Here is a 26,114-nt window from a genome sequence, read left to right on the forward strand (position 1 = left end):
CATAATCTTAATTAGCTAACAGAAAGATACGTATGTGCAGGCATATCACTGGTTTTATATGCAGGTTCTTCTAGGAAGCATGTTTTCAGTTCCAGGAAGAGCATGCAGCAGATGAACACCCAAATGAGGAAGAATTTTGCAGGCCCTAAGAAAGCATGCTCCCCAAAGGTATGCTTTACAAGTAGACATTTAAAAACTCCCTATTTAATGGTGTATTTGTTATTAAAACACATATCTTCATTAGCAGACCTCAGATAATGCCCCTAAAAGGAATAGATTTGGATTTGCTTTCTTTTCCTTTGAAAATGCCCTGAACACCCAGCAAAACTCATTTACTAATGACTCACCTTTGGGTTGATCATAAGTCTTAGTTGAACCTTTTTGTCTAACTGGGTTAATTAGGTATTTCTCTTTTTCACCTAAATAAAGGTTTTGTAATGTGTAGTATTTCAGCTCCTACAGCTGCTTTTATTAGGCAAGTAAAAGATCTCTATTATACCGAGCCCCCTATTTTCACCAAGTATGTATAAGCTAAATTGTTTTTGAAATTTCCATTTTTCTGTGAAAACTAACTGAAACTGGCCAACAAGCTGGCGACCAGTCTCCTTCCCCCGATGATGGGGAAAGAGTGGATGACAGACACGTGTGACTGCATAAACACTGTTCCTTAGGAAACAGCCTTAGAAAAAAAAAATCACTTTTCAGGTCACATGTTAAAGCTTTGTACAATTGGGGGTTTGAGATGTGCTAAATCTTACACCCTCTGCACTGTACTTTTCACTTGAATAGAACTAATCACTCAAATTGCATAAAGCTAAGGGCTTGTTTAAATCCTCACATGACTGATGACTAATGTTCAGCATTTAAAATCCTGTCTAAAGACAAAGAAACTGATTGTTTCATTCGAGCAGTCAACTTTCTAATTAATCATAGTAATTTAAATCTCTACCGTTTAAAACATCTAAGCAGCACGACTTGCTTCATCAATAGATTCTGCTTTTGCTCGTCTGGAAAATTTTGCGTACTAAATGCCAAACCTTAAAAGTCAAATATTTTCAGTCTGAAAGTGACTTAAATTCCGTGTTTTATGACAGATATTTAAACAAGGAAAACAGAAATAAAAGCTCAAATTGATGGTGCTCTGTGGATGCCCTCCATGTAAGAATTCCTTGACTTAATCTTAAACCTAATGGTCCCTGACCATTTAAGTGGGTATAAAGAATTGACTGAATATGCCTTAGTGTATCATGCTAGGATAGGATACAGGGTTTAATGCTTCATCTTCTCCAGCACTTTACCAAACTGTAAAACTAAAAAAAAAAAAAAAAAAAAGCTATGTAGCTTGTACTGCTGCATCTCAAGGAAGTCCAAAGAGTGACTGTAAGCCTTTCGGGGAAGGGATCATTTTGTTCCCATTGTATCAGAAACCCAGCTGGGACTGCGATACCCAAGACATGGTACGCTATGGCGTCACACTAGATGTTCCTGAAGTAACTGAAGAAAAAGCCTCTCCGCAGGCTTTGCGTCATCCCTATCCCTCTCAAGAAGTCCTTCAGGCTGCTGTAATCCATGTCAGTGCTCGAGCAGCGAGTGACCTCACCCCCGTGAGCACGGGCTGTGCTGCTCCCAGGCTGCTGGCCCGGTCACCGGGAGGCGGCGGGCAGGGGCCCGGGCTCCCTCCCGGGGAGAGGCGGCCGCGTTCCTCCGGCCGAGCGGCGGGAAGTCGCCTCCGGGCAGATTCCAAAGCAGCAGCATGAGGCCAGCACGCAAGCTTCAGGTGACAGAAGCTGGCTTCTGAAAGGGGGACAGCGCCTACTCAGCGCCCGGGGAGTCTAACGGGACCTTTGACATGAAAAAGGGAAAGTGAGGCAATCCCGTGTGCGACAAAAGTAAGTAAATAAAAACAAACACAGAGCAAAACGGGAAGGGGGCAAAGACAGGATGACCGTGCCGAGGTGTGGCGGAAAGCCTCACGGGAGGGCCGGCCTCCCCGCGTTTAACCGTCCCCAGCGCCTATCGCACCCCTCCGGCCGGCCGCAGGGCTCGGGGCCGCGCCTCTCTGCCAGCGGGGAGACGGCAGACGCAGCCCCGCCGGAAAGGCAGAGGTGCAGCTCCTCCGCCGTGCCCCGCCATCGGCTCGGCCCGGCCCATCGCTCCCCTTCCTCAGGCGCCGTGCGGAGCCTGCAGCCCAGAGGCGCCGACAGACCGCGGCTAACGGAAAACCCTCCTCCCTCCGGGATGCCGTAAAGCGCGACCGAACGGGGGGGGGGGGGGGGGGGGGGGTGGGCAATTTGTCGTACTGCCGGAAGACGGCTTTGCGCTTTGCGGCTCGGCTGCCCCTGAGAAGAGGCTGGGAAGCCCCGTTCGGCCTTTTCCTGGTGCCGCCGCTGAGGGGAGGGTGAGTGTCCGGCGGGCTCCGGCCTCCGCCGCCCTGTTCGCCGCCTTTTCCCCGGCAGTGCTAACGCCGCCCTCCCTCTCTCTTGCAGGAGGAATCATGCCGGCCAAGGGCCCCCTGCAGAGCGTCCAGGTCTTCGGGCGGAAGGTGAGGCCGAGGCGCCGCCGCCCTCTCCATCTCCTCCGCGCTCTCGGGCTGGGCCGCGCCTTGTGGCCCCTGCGCGTTTGGGGTCCCTCGGCCCCAGCTTGGGAGCAGCACCGGGCCCGTGCGGTGGGGCTGGTGTGCGGGAGGACCGGCGGTGGCGAGGCCTACTCGGCAGCCCACGTGTCCCGGTCCCTAATTGCCGGAGCGCGCCGTGGCCGTGCGGAACCGGGAAGGGGGAAAATTTGCTTTCTTAGGGAGTGGACCCGGGTGCTCTGGGTCGGAGCAGTGCCCTCTTTCTCGGGAGTACTCGGGACCAGCCGCCGCTGTCGTCTGCAGGCCGTAGCGGCCTGGGTCATCCTTGCTGGTGCCCGACAGCCATGTTATGAGGTGGTGGTGGTGGGAAGATAAAGTTCGCACTGCTGGGATCCAATGGCTCGAATAATTCTAGGTGACAGGCTCCTGTGGGGAAATAAGCCACAAAAATACCATGTTGCAGAATGGAGAGGGTATCTTTCCCTCGTTTGTAACTGTTACACCTATACAGCATTTGTAACTAAAAACGAAATATAATTTTATTAAGATGGTGCCTTAGTGCTTTGAGTGAATACCTGGGAATGTAAGGAGCAGTACTGTTTTGTTTAGTGTGAAATGTTAAGCTTGGGCATAAAACTAAGATTTTTAGATTGCTAAATAGAAATTTGCTTCACACTGCTAGTGCAGAAATGAAATGCTGTACTAATCCACACTCGGATTTTTAGAAAACAGCAACTGCTGTTGCCCACTGCAAGAGAGGAAATGGCCTCATTAAAGTGAATGGAAGACCTCTGGAAATGATTGAGCCCAGAACTCTGCAGTATAAAGTAAGCATTCACCCAGCCTCTCCACCCTCAGCCTTAGGTGTTAACAATATCTTTATACACATAATTGCTTGGGGATACAGAGGAGTTGCTTGCCTTACTGGCAGTGCTAAATTTTTGGTTGTATGTTAGCTGATTATGTGAAAGGTAAATGCTGCCAGGAAAATTCAGAAAACTGTCCTATGATTGCCGTGTTGGGAAGGGTGGGCTTTTTGCTTAACTGGATTAATGTAATTTTGTGAAGTCCTTGCAGCACTTCACATCTATTTTTTAAATTAAAATGGGAGACTTAAAACCCTCCTTTTTAAAAGATTGTTTAGGACCTAATAGCTGTTTGAACAATGCTGAGAGAATCTAAAACTGACTAGATGAATATAAAGTGTAATAAATAGTGGAAGAAAACCAACCACAAATTACTTCAGATCTTCAGTTTTAATAAACTTGATTTCTGTAATTATGTCTTTCTACTTAAACTATTCCCTTGCTTATAATTCCTGTGTGTGTCTGCTTTGCCGTTAAGATTACTGAAACTTAAAAAAAATAAATTCAAGACTTCAGTAAGTTTATTTTATGACAGCACTAGTCAAAGAACTCTGCAAGAGATGTATTTAATGTGAGTGTGAGCTTGTCAAATCAAGGCTCCATTTTTCAGAACATTCAGTAACTGCACATATAGTAAACCTACCACAAGTTCTAATCCTTGTTGTGTCAGACTGCAAATGAATTTTCTTTCTGTATTTTGTTTCCCAGCTGCTTGAACCCGTCCTCCTCCTGGGGAAGGAACGATTTGCTGGTGTTGACATCAGAGTCCGTGTAAAAGGTGGTGGCCATGTAGCACAAATCTACGGTATGATTTTTGGTGGGATCTCCGGTGTGGGCCTGAGCAGGTCAAGCCACATATGTAAGAGGCTTGAGTTTAGAACTGTAATTTGCACATCTCAATGTTCTGTTTCTTTTTCCACTGGGTAAATACAGTTTTTCATAAGGGCTTATCGGTTATATTTTATGTTTAAAGCTGTAGCATCTAGAGAAAGTTGAATGAAGTAAATTGATGAAATTTTGAGGAGATGTGAGGAAATTATCTTTGTGTCTTACAGTGTGACTGACAGGACAGTTTAAGTGCAGCTGAGCACAGACTTTTGGGAGGGGAAAAGGGAATTTATCATTATAAATTTTACCTTTAGTTATAAATTTCCAGGTTGTTCAGAAGCATCTTTCAGCTGACTTGTGAAGCTAGGCAGCTTTTCCCCTTGCAGGGAAGACTGAGAACGTACTTGGATTAGCTGATAGAGTTGCCTTTACAAATGATAGATTTACTCTGCTGTTTCAGGTTGGGTATAGGTTGGTGAAGTGGAGCTGAAGCTGCATTAAAGAGCAGAGATGTGTTTCAGTCACAAAGTTGATTGTGTTCATCTATTAAAAAAATTAATATTTTCACCAAAGTCCTGATCGTAATGTTCTGACACATCACAGCCTAACATCTTTACGGTTACTCCCATACTCCTGTTTTGAGCCGTAATCAGAACTGTGATAGTATGCTACAGGCTGGTTTTCTTGAGGTATGCTAGAAGAACTGCGCAGACCATCCTGTTGTCTGTTTTGCCTTCTTAGTCTTTGAACACACAGATAATTTTTATCCTTTTTGAAAAGTGTAGACATTTCAAAGGATTGGGTTGCAAAGGATTTTGAAAGCTGACTGCTTGTAGGCAGAAGATGAACCTACATTAGTACTCCGGAGAGAAGATGATCAGGGCTGCCCTTGTACAATTCCTTGGCTAGCTGGCACTTGTCAAATCAACAAATGAACTGTGGGTGGCCTGTTGGCACAGATTTCTTCAGATTTGCCAAAGTACAGGTCACATGGAGTATGTGGGAGGGGAGATTAAGGAGGGAAAGGACAATTTGGCAGTAAACAAGACAGCAAGTTTCTTCGATAACTGACACTTTCTGTTTAAGTTTTAAATACATTTGCACTCCTTACTGATCCATTTTTTTTTTTTTTTAACAGCTATCCGTCAAGCTATTTCCAAAGCATTGGTGGCTTACTATCAAAAATGTAAGTTGATTGTTGCATTAACCTTAAGTGGAAATCTGTGGCCTCTGGTAGTTTTGGTGCAAAAATTGCTAATAAGGATTTGGTCCATTTGAAACTTCTTAAAGTGAACTTTTTTTTTTTTTCTTTTAACAGATGTTGATGAAGCTTCCAAGAAGGAGATCAAGGATATTCTAATCCAGTATGATAGGACTCTGCTGGTTGCAGATCCTCGCCGTTGTGAATCCAAGAAATTTGGAGGACCTGGTGCTCGTGCACGCTACCAGAAGTCTTACCGTTAAAATTGTTCTACAGTCATGTGACAGTCAATAAACATAAAGATAATTTGATAAATTTCATGTTTTCTAAATTGTATTTTTCTGTGTGGGTAAGCAGATTTCTCACTGTGTGTTTACTTAAGATTGATACACAAATTGACTGGTATTAAAGTAAAATCAGAGGGCTGCTGGCAGTTCTCTTCATAGTAAGTCAGTCCAGGTAGATAGGGTCTTGGAAATAAAGAGCTTTCTCCTGCTGATGAATGTCTGCTTATGAAAACATAAAGAAGGCTCACAACCTATTTTTTGTGGGTACATGCAACAGCAGCAGTTCATTAAAGCAGAGTTCAGTCTTTGCCTTTCTGGTAAATTCAAACAAACACGGACCTTTTCCAGTACCTGGATGGTCACTCTTTAAGGTTTTATGAATCAATGTGAGTATCTCCTGTTCTCCCCATGTGAAAATGTCTGTCTCATCACGGTGACAGTCCATAACGCGTACGAGTGCGGATCTGACTCTTAGGTGGTAACTTCTACATCGTGTGTGATGCAACTTGCTTTTATGTGCCGCCTTTGTGTAATGAAGCATCTTTCAGCGTACACCAATGCTGGCAGTTTGTGCAAAGGACTTCTGTTGTCCCTGTGTATTCACCTGAAATAAGACTCCAAGAGTGAAGTTCCAAGCACCACTGTGAAATACATGGAGATGAGTATTGTCCGTCTGCGTGAACTGTGTTTTGTTCTTAGTGGTTAGTGCAAGGAATTTACCCCTTTGAGGGGAACTCAATGTAGTACTAAAGTTCAGGCAGCTCTTCTGAAGTTTGTATTTAAACGTCACACTGTCAAAGTAATTATGGAGCAGGGGGAGGTTTATTGAACTCTTGCCATACCAGATAATACAGAGGCAGTTTTCTGGATTAGTATGTCTAAATATAGGAAACACTTAAATAACAAGCCTCATATATTCTGTTTCAAAAATAGTATTTTGTAAATGTAAAACAAAAATGATTTTGTGTTACAAATAAGATTAGGTTTAAATAATTAATCGTTCAACAATGTGTTCACATAGTACAAGTACAGAGGGATGCAGACCTGGAGAACAGCATGAAATGATTTAATAAAAAGAAAAACCCCAGTGGAAGCCAGACAGTTGCTTATGTCATGAGCTGGGTGAGACAATTTGAGGCCCTAAGGGAAGGAAGTAGGAAAAACCTGGAGTTGAAAATACAACAGTGATTTTCAAAGCTAGCTAGGATGTGCGTATATCAAACGTGAAAAGAAATGTTTGAGAAGTTCTAGTTTCTCATCCACTGAAACTGAAGATTTTCATTCTGGAAGCGATCTCCCATGGACAAAAAAGATGAGTGAGGCCTTGGATATGAGCTGGCCCAACCGGCATGGGCACAGCCCTGGACTGTTTTTTCCTAAGTTTGAAAACCATTTTGGAGAAGAACTGGAAGCAACCGAGAGCTTAGCTTCTGTTGTATTTCTAAGCCTGGCATTTTTGTGCCTGTTGTACATTTGTATACCAGTACTGAAATTGTTATAAGATCACCTTGGTAGCTGAGATTCTTGTTTTCTTGCTTTCTATTGATGTGGTATTGCTTCTTTAATGGTAGGTCATTTCAGTGTACTCAGTCAACACAAAGTTAAACCAGCTTCCTTTGTGAGTTGGGTTGGGGAACTGGAAAGAGTAGTACAATTTTGCCCTTTTGTTCTAGTTGAGGAAAATAGATGCTCGTGGCTTTTTTTCAAATGTTAATATTTTATGATGGCTCTTTGCTTTTTCTGTAGAGAGGCATTTAAGGCATCTTCACTGACTCGAGTTAAACGTGTAACTTCAACAAATTCCTTCTGAAAAAGAATTCTCCATCCATCTCCCATTTTAGCTGTCAGCGTCTGCCACAAAATACTGCATCGCATGACCTGACGTAGAACGTTTTTATTCAAACCCCTCACACTCCCATTGGAGGGGTCTGTTGTATATTCTATCACCAATTTACATACCAGGATTTTTTTGTCTTACACTAAGTGAACGAGATATTCTATTCCAGATGCTTGCTGTCTCTTTGGCAAGATGCATGGTTTGCTTTCCGCCGTCCCCCCTTTCTGCAGATAGCCCCTCAGATCTGACCCATTTCTTGCCCAGTGAGTTTCTCAGAGTTTCTATCTTGTAGTAGAGTTGCTCACAAATTATTCTAGCTCTTGTGCTGCTAAAAACGGCGATGTTCTGCCTCCTAGCCTGGCTTTCTAAGGAAAAGCGGCTAAGCAGGGCTAACTTCAAATTTGATTACTTGAATTCCTATCAGTTTTGTGGAAACTGGCATCTTGATAGATGTTAATTAGCTTCAGCTGAGGGAAAATAAGCTTTTTAGTTGTTTGGCTCGTGTGGTGACTGAAAAGCGATGGCTCACTCATTGCTTAGGAAACGTGTACTGGCCTGCCAGTTGGCACATACGTACCTTGTGCTGTGGTTTGTCCAAAACTGATTCTTGCCTAGCTGTTAGAGCAGTTAGATGCAGGGAAAAAGAGAGAACACAAAACTACCGTGGTGTGAAACTCCGGGAGGCAGGGGGAGATGCAATATCTGATGCCAGTAACCTTAGGGGTGGCTTTCGCAGTTATGGGGAAACCCGATGTATCAGTTTTTCTGCCCATAGAACAGCTTGTAACAATTGGGGATTTTTTGTTTTGCTGTTCTTTTATGGAAAGGCTGAAAATAACACTTGCATTGCTACTAATACATTCAGAGATGATATCTGCATGTCATTTCTTCAACCAAAAGGCTCTTAGCATAATAAAAATACTTTCTGAACTGAACTCTGATCCTATAAAAAAAGTCCCATTAATCCTGTAGAGTGATGTCATCCCCGCAGACTTGCTTTCTAAATGAGAAATGTTCATGGGATGGGGCTGGTGTCTGCCTGGGTGGCTGAAGATTTTTATTCTCAATGGTTACGTACTGATCCCCCACCAGAGGGCTTAACTTCATTGGGGAAGCATAACCGCTGTGAAGTTTGAAGGTGTACGGAGAAAAACTGTTCATAAAAATGTTTCCTTTCCTGGTGTCCTGATTCTGCAGGGATGGCAATCAAGCTTTGGTCATTGAGCATCTGCTCTGGCCAGAGACACACTTCCACAGAGAAATAGTAACAGTTTGATCTTCAAGCTCCTTAAGAGGTTGGTTCTTGAGCAGCTGTGGAGGTGGTTCCTGGAACAGAAGAAATGCCCCTAACCTCTATCGTCCGGCTTCTTCATCAGTTTTACTGATGCTAATCCTTAGGAAGACCAGGTGGTGGCCTCATTTGAATTCTTAATTGAAAATACCAGTTCAATGAAGCCTGGAGCATGAGCTCTAAAAATTACCATGTTTTGTTAATGACAACAGTGGATCCAATTCCAACCCAGGGCAAGCTTGCACCCGTGGCACTGAAGGCTGTTATTTTCTCACCCATTGTTTATAATTCTGATAAACTGTGTAACCTGTATGTAAAATTAAGTCCTATCAAACGTTAAGTTGGAAAATTTCAGGCAAATTAATTTTGGCTGTAATATATTTATTATGGGGTATTTTTGGTAGTTTCTGTTAAACCAAAGGAATTCATTTATATTAATGGAAAGATTTATTTGTGAAGCTGCATATGAAGCATGATGTGAAATATGGTCTTGAGGAACGGAAGAACCCCAGATCAGATTTCTTAGAAGGGTTTGAAACAATTTCTAAAACAGACTTAGCCTGAAAGAGAGATAACTTTGTAGGCTGGACTAGAAGACCTTTAAAAGTCCTTTCCAATCCAAACCATTCTATATTCATTCTGTAATTCAAAGATTGGTAATGGAATTTGGAAGCTCTAACACTTGGGTTCATCTCAGCTTGAGAGCAACCTAAGGCATCCTCTTCTAAGAGTAGATTTATGAGAGGGTGAAATGTGATTAGCTTCTGCCTCCTCCTACAAGATAGATGACCACATAATTGTTCATAGTCTGAATATGACTACACCAATGTGTTAATTTGGATTAGGAACTCTCTTTTGCTTCTGTTTGCAGTCTGGAGTGGTTTTGGACCACGTGGAGCAGATAAAAACGAAGCTGGAGGATGCATTTCAGCTGCATGCAGATAAGCAGCCAGCCCATGGGACCAGCTCATAGCTAGTCAGAAGTAAAAACAAAGAAAAAACCTTTTGAAATCCAAAATGTGTGAATGTCAGCTTCTCAGGTCCAACAATAATAAAAACAATTCTTCAGAAATACTCCAAACACAGTGTAGCGTTATAACGTGTATCAGTTTGCAATAAGAATCCTTGGGTTGCCCGTGATCCCAGACCTGCGTGAGTACTTTCAGCTGCTGTGTCGGCACAGGATTTTGTCTTTGACTGTGGTTGGAGAGGTTGAGTGTTTTCCTTTGCCTTCTCTTCAAGTCCAGTTGAGGAGTGAGGAAGAGAAAGGGCTAGAAGAAATGATAGGACAACTTTTTACCTGAGAGAGGCCATCAACTTCTAAATTTTATTTTGGTCCAAACCCACCTGCTGAAGCATGCTCAGAGGGTCTCACAGAGCGCATCCTAGGAAGAGTGGAATGTTAGGCAAAAGATAGGCTGCACAAAATAAAATGGGTAGTAGCAGTTTCAAGTAGTGTTCTATGGGTCTTTAAAACTGTGCTTTTTAATGGTTCTGGTAATGTTAGGGTAAAGCAGGCAAGATTTTTTAATTTTAAAATATGCTAATTTTTAATTTTAGTGAAAGTATATTTTTATATTTTAATGAAAATTAGAAACAAAACCCATTGGCCTTGTTGACTTCTTTCTCCTTTTTGCTAATATTAAATTTTTCATAACATGTTTTATTAAAAATGAAATATAACTATCCTCTGGGAAGCCTTCTTTTGTGATACAAGCCAACTATACACAAAATGTATCTAAAATAGTCTTAAAAATCCAGGTGTATTGAGTCGTGGAAGTTCACGTCTCTCCTTTTAGAACAGGGAAGGAACAATAATATGTTAATCTCTAAAACCAGCTGGTTATAATTTAGACAGTAGCATCAATGCAAATCTTGCAAAAATATTTCACTGTAATAAGCAGTAAAGGGCAGCACTCAGCGCACGCCTCAAAGCACACAAAGGTGTGCGATGACTGAAGGAACTCTCAAACCATCACAACATGGCAACATTTCTATGTCATTGTCTGCTACGTTATAAAGGGCCGATTCAATCCAACAGAGGAATAATACTCGCACGTCCAGTGAAAGTGTAACTAATACAGACCCTGCTGAGGAGTTACTATGCATTACTAATGAGAGACATGCAGCCGGAAAGTTGTATGCAAGGCTTGCAAAGCTCCTGAAGCTACCAAGCTGATGTCTCCTTTTCTTTTCCTTTTTTGCATTGCATTATTTTAAGTAATGCACCTAGCTATCTAATTTTTAAAGGATTCAAATACACTGTAGAAATACATAACTCTAAGATGCCTTCGTAATCAAAGCCATTAGTTTGGATAAATTTCCTATTACTAAGTTATACTGAAATGAACGTTGTGGGAAATCTCAATTTAATGATACCATGGAGTATATTCTTGCTTCATTTACTGATGTCCTCTTTTCAAGGTAAGAATTTTATTCCTTTTTTTTTGCAGTAATGCTAATTTTTAAAAGATTTTTCTAAACAGTTAAATAATATGGCTACTTCTTTTTCTGTCATTATAATGCAATTTTTTTACCCTTGCTGGATTTCATAAATTAAAAAAAAAAAAATTAACATGGGTTAAAAACTAGGTATCACCATTCTCTTTGACAAGTCTAGAAACTAAAATGTAGCTTTTTTTTTTTAAGATTTATTTTTATGTCTGAATTTGTTACAAAATATTTATTTAGGAATGAAATCTAAGTTTCTTGGCTTTTCTGCCATTACTGCCAGATGAGTAAGCAGACAATGAATGAGGTATGATTTTGTTTCATCAGACTACACCTGCAGTTTGTTTAAGCATTTTTTTTTAATGCTGGGGTAAATAATCGCTCTTTTGCTTATTGAAACATTTCTATTCTTTATGTAATGTGAATGGGTCTTGTAGATAGCTTTCTTGCAACAATTATAAAGATTTCTAAGGCAATATGAGAAAGAAGGGTTGGTTTTGGTTTGCTTGGGGTTTTTTTAAGCATGGTTTCTAGAGCATTTGAAATGGATTAAAATTAAGTTTTACAAGTAACATTCAGAAAATTATTACAGGTAACCAACCTAGAGGTTTGATTCCAGAAAGCTCTGAGCACCTCTTGTATTTTATCAATTTTGATCTGAGTCTCTGAAGAACTATGAACTCTTTCCTCTTTTTGATAGCAGCATGTACCAGAGCTGAGCCTATGGAAGCTTGCAGGTGACGAGCACTTGAGAGAATCAAGCTCTCAGGAAGGAAAGCATTTAGTGCTAAATCCCTTGGGGAGAGAAAAAGTGTGTAAAGATGCTCTGGAAAACTTAGGATCATTAAAGAACAGAAGTCAGTAGTGCTGTTTTAAACTTAACAAACTGCTGTTTTCCAAATGCAGAGTGAGACTGTAGAAAAAACATTTAACTTGACGACTTTTTAATCTACAGGATCTTATTGCAAGCTTTCTCTTTTGAGAAGAACTTCCAAGTAAGTTTTTATTCTTTATTTGTCAAGTCCTAAAAACAGAACAAGAATGAGTGGGATGCAGTGCAAGTTAGAAAGTAAAATATAGCCTTGAATTTGACATATAAAATGTCATGTACATGTACGTTGGATGTAAAACACACTTTCAGAATGTTTACAAGTCTTTTCAAAGAATTTACATAAAGGGCATGGGTCCTCTGTTTGAAAAATGGAGGTCTTTATGAAAAATGATACTTCTATGGTCTCAAGAAAGCTTAGAGGAATAATGGAATGAAACCAGGATGAGATCATGATTTCATGACTGGAAAAATACATTAAATGAATATCCTTCTACAGTTTTAATCGCATGATAAAATCCTGGCTGCTATTTGAAGCACAGAAAAGTAAGTGTTATACAGCCTTAAAATAAACATTTTCAATCCAAGTTTTCATGTAGAAGCTGAAATCCAAACAAAACCCAAACTAGGGAATGTTCCTGATCCCATTGAATTAAATGGGAACTGTGCCATGAATTTCAATGGAAGCATCCAGTCAGACATAGCTTTGGATGTCTAATGACCTCTAATACATCTAGCGAACGCACATGGATGTCAAATGATATGCCGTCTGATATGGACTGTTGATGAAAATAAGTATGTTTTACAGTTTGATGCCTTTGTTTCTAAACTTAATCACAAATTTAAGTCAGCTACAGCTGGAGAGTCATCTCTTGCTATTAAAAGTACCTCGCTGTATATTCACACTTGGGGGAACTGGCACCCACTCACACGCAGCATCAAGTAAACATGAAGCCGCTTTACAATTTTGTATCCTGTCATGTAAGCCTGTTTTGCCTGTTTATGTCTCCCTCACAAGCTCTGTGTACCTCCCTGTCCAAGCAGAGATTGGAGTGCTGCCCAATTTTGTAAAATGAGACCAAGGGAAGAAAAAAAAAAAAGAAAAAAAAGAAATCACCTTTTAAAATGTTATCCCAAGAAAGACCTCTTTGATAAAGTGATGGTAATCAGAGAGAAACACTTCTCTCTGGGGAGCTGCTTATTCAGGTTGCTCCAGGGACCTTTGATTATACAAGATCCTTTTTGTTTTCTTCCAGAAATGAATTTAATGCAACTCGACAGAAAAGAGATCTCGTAACAGCTGAGGTAGGTTATACCTCCAGGAGTGGGAGGGAAGGGAAACCCTCCCCCTGTTTTCTGCTCTGGGCCTGTGCCATCCTTACAAAGGCGCCTTTGTGGGGAGAAGGGCCGTGGTAAGAGGAGGACAGCGAGGAGGAGCAGCTCTTCCCTACCTGCTCACCCCCCGCCTCAGCCCGTGGCCTCATGCCTTCATTCACTCTCAGCAAAGTGCCTGGTGTGCAACCCACCCTGACGAGCCGACTGACGCTCACCACGGGAAATACAACTGCGATGTCTTCATCTTTTGTGAAGGCGAACAGAGAGCCCTGGAAAGCTGTTAGTGCTGGGTGAGAGGCACAATGGCAGTGCTGCCAGCCATGTTCCCTCCCAAATGTGGTGTGGTGGTGTCTTGGGCCCAGCCCTGGTTCCCACTGCCCTGGCCCACTGCTGCCTCAACGCTGCATCCCAGTGATGTTACGCTGAAATTTAATAGGTAAATGCGGGAATCTTGTTTCTCTGCTGGTATATGTCTCAGGCTATGGAGCCCAAGCCAGAGTTATAACCTAGTTCGATGGGAGCAGGTGGGAAGCCCAAGGCAGATCCTGCTCAGGGTCTTGCAGGCAGCCTGCAGCTGAACCACGGATTATTTTCTCCAAGTGCTGCTGAGATCTATGTGCCCTCGACTGAGTTAGAAGCTAGCTGGTGTGAAACGCTGTGCTAAGGTGAATCAAGCCTCTGAGGGAAAGGGGCTCTTGGGACTGACACTGTCCCAGAAAGGCCTTCAGCAGGAAAGTGCTGTGGCAGCAAGGATGCTCTGCCTCCCCGAAATAATACAAAGGGCAAAACCCACTTTCCTGAGGAGGATGGCTCAGAGTGACTATCAGGGGAAATGGAAATGGGTCTTGTTGTGCGGAGAGGGAAAGTATCCTCTCTGGCTAGTGACAGGCCATGGAGCCTTCCAGGTGGTGATTTGGTGAAGTCCATTTCAGGTTGATTTTAGACAGATTGTGCTACTTGGATGCATCTCACAAAATATTTCCAGTTGGAAGTTTTTATTTGACTCTATGAGGCATTAGTGAGACTTAATCTAACCTGTTTCTTGCGCAGTGCTGTTCACTTTAAGATCCATTAGTTCAGACTCCAATGACTGGCAGCAGGAGGGAAGAAAGAAATCAGCTTACAAGTGAAGACTTCAACAATTTGTTTTGCTTAGTCGTGCAGCTGAAGGCTAGCATATACATCTGTGGGGAGCGCAGAAGGGTAACTGTTTTCTCATAGTACATCAGAGAAGGAATAAATAAAAACCACAGGGAAGAAGAGCTATTTAAGCAAAAGGGCTAAGCTTTATAAAATAGAAGGATTTAAACTGGCCACAAATAAATGTAAAAGGGTAATATTTAACTACCCAGCACTTCACCCTGGTCAACTTTCCAGTCAGACTAGTAGGGGCAAAAAACCCCAGAGTGCTTTCAGCCTGGAGTGGGATCAGTTCTTGGAAGGGACAATGCGACGTGACAAGCTGCAGTAGCAGAGTGCTGGGTCAGATCCAAAGCTTCCTTCTAGTCCGATGCTCCCCAGTTCCTAAACAAGACAGGAAGCATATCAGGCAGATCCGCCTCCTTTTTTGTTTGGGTTGAACTGAAATGCAATTCTGAAGGATCTCAAGGAGGACGTGAAATCCATCGCAGCTGGAGTGGCCACAGTGGGATGATCAGGGTGCGGCACAGAGCATGAGTTAGGGGAGAGGATGAAATGCAGGGATATCTCATCTTCGAGCTCTCCAACTATTGGTATATGACTGAACTGAAAAGGGCAGGAGTGCTTTCTGTCCGTCCCCTCACTCTTCCTTCCAAATGTAAATGCAGAACTTCCCAGCTGGAGCTCTACTGCTTCATTGGCATTGGAGGGCACGGAGAGGAGGCCAGGGGTGACCTCACAGCACAGCTGTATCCTTCCCCGTCCCTCCAAAAGTCATGCTACTTGTCCCCACAGTGCTGGTTGCTGCAGCCACTGCCTTCCTCACGAGCCCAGGCTGCTGATCCCTCCTGCAGCACCCACGGCTATGCCGTGTGCTGGCTGAGCTGCAAATTACTCTTCTTTATTAAAAGACTCTACCCATGTTAGGCTGAAAGGCCTCAGGTTCATATTGGCTCATTTGTACAGTACAAACACCTTGATTTGGCTTTTACATTTCTCTGACAGATTCAAGCTGCCTCTCCTCGGTCACACCATCATGGGGCCTTGACGCGGAGTCTCCCAGGAGGTCAGTGCCGTGCTCCTCACTCACAGGAGGAGAGATGGTCCTGAAAATGCTGCCTCTCTACCAGCTCTACTGTGTTACAGTGGGTTATGGAAGCCCTCCTCATTATGACCCCTACAAAACCCTGCCCTGTCTTATTTTCTCTTTTTATCCATGTTAAATCATGGAAAATTCCTGTTAAAACTGTTCTTTCAAAATAATGCCTTACAACCAGATCTGAACAGCTACCTAAGCTAATCCTTTGATTTTTTTTCTAAAGTTTAGTTCCATTGCAATTTTCCTTTTCTGCCACTTTTTCTGGCCTTGGCAGAGGATGTAAGGATGTCTGAGAGGTGTGTAACTGGTTATGTGAAGGGATGGGTGCTCAGGCAATGAGCACGCAGCTGCTCTGGAGGGTTTTAAGCATTGTACAAACACATAAAGCAGGTCCAAGTTACAGAAGTTGTTTTGCAGAAAAGTTCACTGTATGCAAGTGACCTTTGGTTTCCATTTTGGAAAATACCTGTGCCTGTGTAGGTGTTTTCCATTGTGTTTCTCCATGTAAATGAAACTACGTAATTTTACTGCTCACAATTCTAACAATAACAAACAAGTTTTCGACCTTAATGCTGTTCTATAAACTGTATTTTCTGCTTTGTCAGCATTTTCAGAGTATCTGTATATATTTGGAAGCAATTCTTAAATGGAGAAAATTCAAAACTTAGCATGGAAAGGAGTTTTGACAGTGAAGGCTGATATTTTGAATCATTGGTAACTTCTGTGTGTGCTTTACTGTAAAGGTTCAGTTTTGTTCCCATTTAATGTCACTAGCAGCTTTACCATGGCTTCAATGGGAGTGGAAAGGCCTGTTTATTTCATTTACTTCCTGCCTTTTGCAATGCTCTTTTAATTTCCATCAGCAAGATTGTTAGTGTTTATATCTAGGGTCTTAATCCTCTCCCAAGAAGGGAAGCAACTATCTGCAAACCCTGATGAAGCTTTGCTTTTAGAGTACCTTTCTTCACTTTTGGGGAACTATGATTTAGACTTACCTCAGCAAATGATTAGTAGATGGCAATGAGGTCTTAGCTTCTAAACAGACTATAAAATCCTTTAATGAAACTGCTTTTGGAAGCAATTACTAATTGTAACATAAACCAAGCCATTCTCATGGAATTGTAAGTCTCTGACTCCAGTCACCTCTTAAGCAGGAATAACCTTTTAACCACTTCTTTTTTAGGATGGAGGGAAGGATATTTTTAATTGGTTTTGACTCTGTAAATTAGATATTCTGGACTCTTCATAAAACAAATGTACCCTTTACTGTAATGCTTAGGAGGGAGGAGCTGAACATATATACAAATTATGCTGAATTTAGGCAATTAGAATAATCTGTGTCCTGTGTATTTCGAGATCAGCAGGGCTGGGATTTGGTTTCTTTACATGGGAACTTGACCTTTTGTTTGCTGGGAGGAGGCTGACCTTTTGCTCCTTTGTTAGTTTACAAGTCTCAAACCAAACGAGAGAGAACCTTGCTTCTCTTTTAACCAAGGAACACAAAAGATAAAATTAAGTAAACGTTAAAAACTGGAGATTGTTGTTGGTTAATTTTCTTAGCTAATATAGCTGCTTATGATTTAACAGTGGGCAGATTTCATGTGGATCTCCCAGCTTGTTTGCAAAATACTGTACTAAAAGGCTGCTATGCTTGCTTACAGGGTCTTGTCCTCAGGAGTGCCTTAATGGAGCCGCCTGCACAGAGGCAGGTGACTGTGACTGTCAATTATTTCAGGCTCAAGGAAGCAGGTGCCAAATTGGTAAGTTTTGGGCCAAAAGAGTCAAGTTTCAGCTTCAAATGAGATTTAAGGTGCAGGTTTTTAAAACAATACTGTTAACAGCATATTTGTGATTCTTCTGCAGCAGGACTGTCTTTCCACTAGTAGCTAAGAGGATTAAAATGATATGTGTTAGGGATATATCTAGATCAACATCAGGAATGCCTACATTTTAGCACTTGGGCTGTAACGATACAGAGATACCATAACAGATAGATCACCACCTAGTACATCAGCAGCTGGCCAGCTTTTTTATAGTTAGCTGAACAACCGATAAGTCACTGCATTTTTCTAACAAACAGTGACTTATTGCAAATAAAATTACCAACTATTTCAATGCACTGGTTTCTGGAATCTGCTGTGTATAGGGATCAACGAGAATTGTCTTCCAGGATCTGCAGTAGATCTAAATCCCTTACCTCTACTTACAATTAAAATGTGTCCACTGAAGCCAATTAAAAACTTAACAATGATTGCACATGCCTAAATATTAAAAAAAAAAAGTACTGACTTTATTTAGAGCTGAAGAAATTAGGTTATCTTTGTCCTTGCTATGTATTTCCTTTATAAGCTCTTATTTCCTTTCTGAGCTTTTACTTTTGCACATGCCTGTCACACCTGTCAATTTTTTATTACCGTGCCTGTTGTAAACTCAGTGTGTTCTCTCCAGTACCAAACACTGGTAAGGAGCGAGATGGCATTTGCAAATCATGGGGACAGTATAATTTTGAAACATTTGATGGCATCTACTACTACTTCCCAGGAAATTGCTCCTATATTCTTGCAAAAGACTGCGGTACTCCAGAACCACAGTATACTGTTTGGGTAAGTATGTAAGCATATGCTAGAAATAAAACACTGAGTATACCTGTATTACAAAACTTATTTTTCATCATAAGTAAAGTAAGTAGAGAGACAATAAATGGATCAAACTGTTGCATTGCTTACTTAAATATAAAACTATCCTCCTGGAAAATGTCTAAGCCTATGTGCAGTAACTCAAAACACTGATGAAATTATAATCAACAGAGTCAGTATATTAAAAATAGTATTTCTTACTCCCTCTATCCTAAAAAAGATGTGATCTCTCCTTTCTGGGAGCAAAAGAGGGTCTTAAAGGAGACCTTGGAAACTTCAATAAACTATTGTGAAAAAAAAAAAAAAGAGTTGCTGAGTAAAGTGCAAACAGCTATCACCTGCCTGATAGCTGGACACCCGAGCGTACTGGGCTCAGATTCATAGCCATTGGCACGCTATGGGGAGCTGCCTCCCTGGCCTGTGGAAAACTCTGTCCCCTCTAGGGATTTGCATTCTAATTTTGGATTACCTCTACGTCATGCAGAGAAGATTAACAGCTCAAAAGCCTTCATCTTGACCTATGTATGGAAGGCACTCTTTTTAGTGATTTCCTTAAATTGCTGAGTGTCCATGGTGAATGACTTTGGGACAGGGAGAGTTCAAACCTATACCCTCTTTGAAGGAAGATACCCTATTTATCAGGCTGTTGGTTACTGTGAGGAGAGGATACAAGCTCATTATGTTACTTTTAACACAATGGTTGGATTTGGTGATGATTGGACAGGGAAGAGGGGACAAGACGGGTCCTAATTCTGAGCACTGGTGGTCACAGTGCTCACAGGGGCAAGGGCAGACCTAGATGCTGATTTCTGCTCCAAGGACTAGTTTTCATTTGTAAACACATGACCTCCTCTCCCCTCAGAGAATAGCATCTAGTGAAGATAAATCTGCCATTAAAACTGCCATTTCTGTTCACTAAGATTATAGACAGATGCTGTTACATTTGCCTTCCACAACTTCATTTTAATTCTTTGGATTCTGTGTGTAGCTATGATCTTTTAGGAGTTTTCAGAAAATGCTGTAGCGAAGCCCAAGATTATATTAAAATCTAGAATCAACATTTCAGTGGATTCCAGTTGCTCTGTAAAGAGAGAAACTATTATTCAGTTGCTGGAACAAATGTCATATTTTTCTAAAATCTGAAAATGTTTACTCAGAAATGTTTACTTTTACTCAGAAAAGTCATAAGTAATGTTGAAGCACTGCTATCGCTACAGGCCAGGCAATGGAGAGCCAAGAACCTTGCCAAATCCTCACATTACGGTCCTTCTGGATTTAATAATCCACCTTTCTAGAGGAGAAGAAAACACAAGAATTATTTCGATTTTCTTTCTGTCTTGAGTCATGTTTACATAGAAACCATCTGTCAATACTAGTAACATTTATGATGTCTTTAATTACAATTATCTTTATACATGTATAAACTCTAATGCTTTTCCTGGTTTGATTAATTTCACTCAAAGGAACAGTAACTGGTTTTTACTTTCAGGATTAAGTGTCAGTTTAGGAAGATTAATTCAAGTATGTGTTAGCACTGTATGTGTTTACCACCAGATCTTTTCTACAAAAATGAGAGCTCTAGTTACTTTTACAGCCTCCTTTACTATGTTGGCAAAACATTTCCCAGTTACTAATCTATTTAGCTTCACAGCACTGTCAAGTAAACTGGTAATGCAACTCCCATCCTTCTCAGAGAATGGTGACACAAGTGGTCATAACAGTCATATTTCAGCTATCTAAACTCTGTTTAAATTTTAATTTAGGTAATAATAGGTGTCTAAGATTCACAACACATTCCCCTGTCTCCTCAGTGGTGTCTAAAATCAGCTCACAGGCTTTTGGAGCACTGTAGTCTAGAGCATCCCACAGGTTTGGGTGGTTCAGCCCCACTGATATTAATGAAAGTTGTTTAAGTTCTGCTCACGCCCTAGGAGTAGATATGTGCTCAAAACTCACTTAAACTACGTGAGTGTAATTTGAAACTGTGTAGTAGTTAATTGGTTAGAGCATTTGCAGAGAAAGCTGGAGGCCTATATCCCTATCATTAGAGTAAATCTGAACGCATGGTATTCAAGCACTGAGAGCACAACTTGGCTAATGAAAGCGGTGTGGTCCCTGGGGACAAGGACCTTCCTGTGGGAGTCATGCTCTGCCACACCAAAGGCTGGGAATGCAAAGCAAGTCTGACTTCAGGGGCAGTCTCCTTTTTGGCAAACTACAAGAAGGAAGAGCGCTGACTTATTATGCTTGTTCCAAAGTTTGATTATATATTTTTCATGCGAGATCTACTTCACTGCCATAAAACTGTAGACATACTGAGATAGGAGTTGCATGGTTTTCATTTCTGGAAGCGTGTATCTGAGATCTGTTTAACACCTCTCTCTAGTAGTGAGCAGTGATGGAAGTCACACATTGTCAGTATCTGGGACACATAGTTTTGCAGATATCTCTCTCTCTGACTGAAACTTGTATTTCCATTGCTGTATTCAAACAAAAGGAGCTGATAGGCAATTCAAACCAATACCCTGGCTCACTATGCTGTATATGTATAATGGGGAGAGGCAGACTTCAGAAAAGCGTGCACTTCGTTAGCAGGGCTGGAAAGCCAGTGCAAAACGGGTTTAAACAGATCCATGTTAAGTTAGATGCCTGCAGTAATCTGTGGGAGCACTACAAAATCTCAACAAATCCTGAGTGGTTCAGGAAGGCATGTTGTAGTTCAGCTAGTGCCAGTCTCAGCTGGAGAGGGAGGATACTGGTATTACGCTGAGGTTTTGTATTGGTTTGTAGTCCCCTCTTATATATCAGACCTCTAGAAACAGAAAAAAAAAAAAAAAAAGAGGTGTCTCCTCAGTGCAAATAACAAGCCCCTATGTTGCAGTTACAAGCTAGGTCACTTCTGTGTCTCTGAAGTTCATCTACATAAAATGCCTGAGTATTTAATCCAGTATTTCAATCACTGTTTTGTGATGCTTTGTACTATTAAACTTGCTCTATTTCTCAGTAGTATTGGGTAGCATGAACGTTCTAGTTTTGCATATCTTTGTAATTGTGACTTTTAATATTCTAAGTATTTATTTTTAAAGCTCTTTCAGTGATTAGTGCATAGAAATGTAAAATATCCTGTATGAGTTTATGACAAATTGCATGAAACTATTAAGAACAAACATTTGTTATTATTGTGTGTATATTTTTCCCCTTTAAGGTTCACAACAGCCCTCACTGTTACGGTTCGGTATATTCTTGTCAGAGGTCTATCAGCTTATTTTTTTCAAACCAAGAAGAAATAATTATTTCAGGTCATGAAGTAAGAAAAGATGGAATCAGGTAAGTGTTCTAGTGGTGGGTTTTAACACTTTATTGCAAAAAGTGTGGAGTTTGAGAATGCTTTGGAGTTTGATGCTTTTTACATCAGTCAGATAAAATAATTTGATATATATCTTTATTGATCCTTCAGTGTTCTGTATTTGGGCTGACAGAGCTCTACTGTGCGCAGATGCAATAGTGCTGATGTAATACCTGAGTGATGATAGCATACGCTCCCTGCATGGACCTGGTGTCCAGCTTCTCAGCTGGAACCTAACGATTACCCATCCCTATTTTGTACAGACGAAGTCTGCATCATACAGTTCTAGCTAATCCTTGGTGCATACTGATACCATTTTGAACAAGGCAGTCATTATTTATTCTTAGTAGCTGTACTTAATGTAAGACAATCTTCTAGACAAGTCTGAATTGGCTGAATCAAAGATACTAAGTCTCCTTCGCCCTTTTGAGGCAAGAACTCCCCAAAGCATCTCTGAGGTACAAAAACTCCCCAAATGTACTAGGCGGGTTTTTTTTAATAAGTAAAAAGATGAGTGCAAGGCTATCATAAGTATGTTTTACTGGCTGATAAAGTACAGAAAATTTCAGAGAGTTGTTAAGGTGTTCTTGCCATCCCCTTCGATGTAATGCTATAGCCATTAGCATCTGAGACTGATAGCTGCAGTGATATCATTCTCCTCAACAGAAGTAACTTTGGAAGATTAGGATTAGATCCATGCTGCAATGTTATTGTCCTGTCGTCTTTGGCCAAAGGAGGAAGATATACAGTATTTTGGTCAATAGTATTTTCTGTCCTGGAAGTTCCTCCATTTGCAGATATCTAAGCCAGTGATGACCCCGTGCCCAGAAGGGCTGCTTGTGCTCGTAGTGCCACACAGCTCCTCACGCAACACAGCATGCTCATGAAGTCACGTATTCCTAAATGTGCCTGTGCTAGGCTTTGAAAATTAAGATTATTATTCTTTCAGACTTATAATTGGTACAACTGATAGGTGTATACAGTAGAAAAACATTAATTTTTGATGGTCAATGCAGAGAAGTAAACAGAAGAAAAGACAGTAAAAACATGATGAAGGATTGAATGGAAGTGACTGTATACACCTGGGAAAAAAGGGCTTAGTGAGTTAGAAGATGATGTTTTCTGTGGTATTTTTCTAGCACCAAGCTCATCTCATCTGACATCTTTGAAACAGGCTGTTTATTTTTCCAGATTAATGTTGCCTCAGATAGTTGGAAATGCTTTCCTTGAGAGACTGGCTGACTATATTCTGGTGAAGACTACCTTTGGTTTTTCTCTTGCTTGGGATGGAAACTCTGGTATTTATATTAAGCTGACTGAAGATCATATGGGAAAACCTTGTGGCCTCTGTGGAAATTTTAATGGCAATAAATACGATGACTTGATACTACAAAACAGTAAGTAAATAGCTTAGAAATACACCCTTACGTTTTGTGAACAGCTTCCTTGTTCACTTTAAATGTAATACTACAAAAAAGCAGAGTCCTATTTCAGTTGTTTCAGCAGAAAATAGAATATCTGCTGTCCTCTTCCTCATCATTAATGATGCTAAGGGAAAAGGTCCTAGTTCAAGAAAGTATTTATATGTATGGTTAAGCCTTTTCTTGCTCAGCAAAACACTTGAGGTACGTTTATCTCAGCTGATGAAAGTGCCTTCAAATAATAAATAAATAAACAAATACTTGTGGTTTTCTCTATGTTTAAAGATGGAGGGAGAAGGACAGAAGAGCCAAAATATTAATATTTGGAAAAAGCACCATCTTAAGTAGTTTGTTTATATGAGCACCACAAAAAAACCCCTAGTTGAAATATGTAAATGTCAAAGCTGTTGCCAGGAGTTCCTTGACTGTCTTTGTTGGTGTGGTGTGTTATGGGCTTCCGACTACGCTGTAGGATGAGTCGTCACCCAGTGCTGCCTCTGAGGCAGAGGTGACTTGCTAAGCTGGTAGAATATTCTTAGTCTATGTAGAGACTTTTTTCTTACTTGCAACCGATGTGAAAAAAATAATAGTAACAAAATAGTAATTTTGTTATCTTTAAATGTATTATCTGTTATAAAAGACTTCCAGTTCTTAGTTTTCTTAATTTCCAGAGCTACATTTCTTCACCATCATCATTTATTCTAGCATTTTTCTTTATCAGAATTGATAGTGTTATTGTAGTGTAGAATCGAGAGCACTAAGAATCATTTTAACCTTTAACCAGTTGTATAACATGATGCCTTGACTTTGTGCAAATACAAAGCGCAAAGTTCTGATATCTTCACAATAATGCCACAGCATTTTTCTGAGTGTTTCCAAATTTTGTAAATAATTTGGGATGATGATTTACCTCCTCCAGCTAAACTACTTCCCCCAGTAGTGTAAGGGAAGCTCTTGCATCTATCCTGAGTCTTCCAGTGTCTGAATGCTCTCAGTTTGCAATTTTCCAAATAAATAAGTTGCTGAGAGGCATGTGATACTCCATTTCAAAGCACAGTTTGAAAACAAACTCATTTTCTGTTTCCTTTTCTTTATCTTTAATGGCATCTTTGTATTGCTTTAATATACAAGGCTGTATCTGTGTATAGAACAGTTTCAAGGAGAGTGATTTTATTTTTGTGGCATTTTTTGAGGACTTAGAAATTTTTTTCAAGTCATGTTCAAATGTAAATAAAATATTTTTAGTATTTTTGCAGAAGCAGAGTTATGTGAACGGGTTTACCTCTAGATCTAAACTGAACTTTTTATGTTTGGGAAGGATTTCCTGCGTAAAGAACTATCCTGTGAGAGGGAGAGAAATGTTTTAAATCTCCCTCACTTTTAAGTAAAATAGACTGGTGGTTAGGATCTTATCTTTGTTTATTTGTGGAGATCCAAGTACAAATATCTGATTAGTGTGCTTTGGGGCTTTCCACATTGCAGAGTGTCAAACTTTGTACATCTTGTGCTAGAAGAAGTTAGATTAAGTTTTGGATAGTACAGCTCTGTGAACAAAAACCTGTAGCTGATTTCATTTCAATACCCTGTCTCCTAACCATGCATAGATAAAGATAACCATAGCATAGATGCTAACTACTCAAAGGTTCTTCAAGGTGGAGACAATATACCATTTAACATACTTAAAAACACAGAGATAACATAATATTTAGTTCTTGCTGAAAAAATAAGGAAATTTTGGGTCTGTTGCTTTATTACCAACCTTCTTATGTGTTAAGCATCTTCCTCAGCCAGTTGTGATGGCTTCCAGTCACGCATCTCATTCATTTGTTCTCCCATGCTCATGATGTGAGGAGAGCTGGGCATGTAGTGCTGTGTTTGTTGTAGGGCTTTCCTGCACCAAGGGAAACAAGGGGGAAAATAGTGTTAACTGACCTTCATGAAACATGATGAAAACCTTAAACTGTTTAAAATAAATGTATTTTTTTCATAAGTATTCAGTGCATTACACTTGTCCTTATGTGTACATTTGTTGTAAAATTGTCGGTGACTGCACTTAAAAAACTCCACCAAACACTTTGTCATATATTTTTTTTTAATCTTTTCATTTAAATGTGGTATAAAATACTACCTGAAATTAAAAAAAAAGAAAAACAACATTTTAATACTCCACAAGTACTCTGACCATATCTGTAACTGATGTAACAAACACACTGAAAAAAATACCAGAAATTTCCAAGCTGTCTTTTGTGTTTGTGTTGACAATTTTTTTTCTTCCATGGATGCTCTTCCAATGTTTTCATGCAGTAGGTGAATATACAGAAGATATTGCTGAATTTGCAAATAGCTGGGCTGTGCAAACCTCAGATGATGTAGCTTGTGTACCTACTGCCTCAGATTTTTCCAGTCCTTGCTCAGCTGATGCAGAATCCACTGAGGTAAATTAATCATGTTTTATATATATATATATATATTTTTTTTTTCCTTAATCTTCACTGCTTAGTGATGGTACAAGAATCTAGTAATATATACCATGTTAAAAAAAGCCTTAAATGCATTGAGGCTTTGAGAAAGGGAAGATTCAGATCAGGACTGTTGCTAGGGAATGTCTGAAGATCTTCAGATGTTTAGCTTAAAAAGTACAAAGGGTCACATAGGGTGTGCCAAGTGGCACAGGTCTGCTGGTAGAGCTTTTCATTGCTGCATTAAACTTGGGTTCAGTTTCCAGTCCTGGCATCTTACACCTTATTATTTTGGAAATTGTGAAATCCTGTGGAAGTAACATGCTCAACTCTTGCATTGTCAGAAAATGCTTTTTTTTTTTTTTTTTTTTTTTGTCATTTCACACTCTTTCATCCCAGCTGGTTTGGGAGCAGCATGCAATCAAGCCAGTCTAGGCAGAGAGGACAAATTTTAGGTAGAACAATAAAGAAGATATAATAATAAATTGAGACTGATATTCTCAAATTTTAATGGGC

General features: G+C 40.5%; 2 protein-coding genes across 3 annotated transcripts in view; both read left to right on the forward strand.

The window, feature by feature from the left end:
• Positions 1 to 1,778: 1,778 nt before the first annotated feature.
• Positions 1,779 to 5,782, forward strand: RPS16 (ribosomal protein S16). 2 transcript variants are annotated; one of them, XM_086749774.1, is made up of 6 exons: positions 1,779 to 1,889; positions 2,487 to 2,542; positions 3,298 to 3,399; positions 4,147 to 4,243; positions 5,405 to 5,452; positions 5,585 to 5,782. In XM_086749774.1, the coding sequence occupies exons 2-6, from the start codon at positions 2,495 to 2,497 to the stop codon at positions 5,728 to 5,730; spliced, it is 441 nt and encodes a 146-aa protein (XP_086605900.1). In that variant the 5' UTR covers positions 1,779 to 1,889; positions 2,487 to 2,494; the 3' UTR covers positions 5,731 to 5,782. The 2 variants fall into 2 exon arrangements, with proteins under 2 accessions (XP_086605900.1, XP_086605892.1); XM_086749766.1 differs by lacking the exon at positions 1,779 to 1,889 and adding an exon at positions 2,274 to 2,398.
• A 5,445-nt stretch (positions 5,783 to 11,227) lies between these two features.
• Positions 11,228 to 26,114, forward strand: part of OTOGL (otogelin like) — a 93,779-nt gene continuing 78,892 nt past the window's right edge. Inside the window, exons 1-9 of the mRNA XM_086740978.1 lie at positions 11,228 to 11,306; positions 12,289 to 12,328; positions 13,419 to 13,467; positions 15,643 to 15,703; positions 17,398 to 17,496; positions 18,185 to 18,339; positions 21,578 to 21,699; positions 22,910 to 23,115; positions 25,444 to 25,574. Coding sequence (XP_086597104.1) covers positions 11,228 to 11,306; positions 12,289 to 12,328; positions 13,419 to 13,467; positions 15,643 to 15,703; positions 17,398 to 17,496; positions 18,185 to 18,339; positions 21,578 to 21,699; positions 22,910 to 23,115; positions 25,444 to 25,574 — 942 coding nt within the window. The remainder of the gene's footprint in view (positions 11,307 to 12,288; positions 12,329 to 13,418; positions 13,468 to 15,642; positions 15,704 to 17,397; positions 17,497 to 18,184; positions 18,340 to 21,577; positions 21,700 to 22,909; positions 23,116 to 25,443; positions 25,575 to 26,114) is intronic.

This window comes from Chlamydotis macqueenii, chromosome 1 (genome assembly GCF_036417535.1).
Source record: "Chlamydotis macqueenii isolate bChlMac1 chromosome 1, bChlMac1.mat, whole genome shotgun sequence".
Lineage (NCBI taxonomy): Eukaryota > Metazoa > Chordata > Aves > Otidiformes > Otididae > Chlamydotis > Chlamydotis macqueenii.

Coding starts and splice junctions, on each gene's coding strand:
- RPS16 (XM_086749774.1), top strand. CDS start 2,495: ATGCCGGCCAAGGGCCCCCTGCAGAGCGTCCAGGTCTTCGGGCGGAAG. Junction 4,244..5,404: donor CCATGTAGCACAAATCTACG/GTATGATTTTTG, acceptor TTTTTTTAACAG/CTATCCGTCAAGCTATTTCC. Junction 5,453..5,584: donor GGTGGCTTACTATCAAAAAT/GTAAGTTGATTG, acceptor TTCTTTTAACAG/ATGTTGATGAAGCTTCCAAG.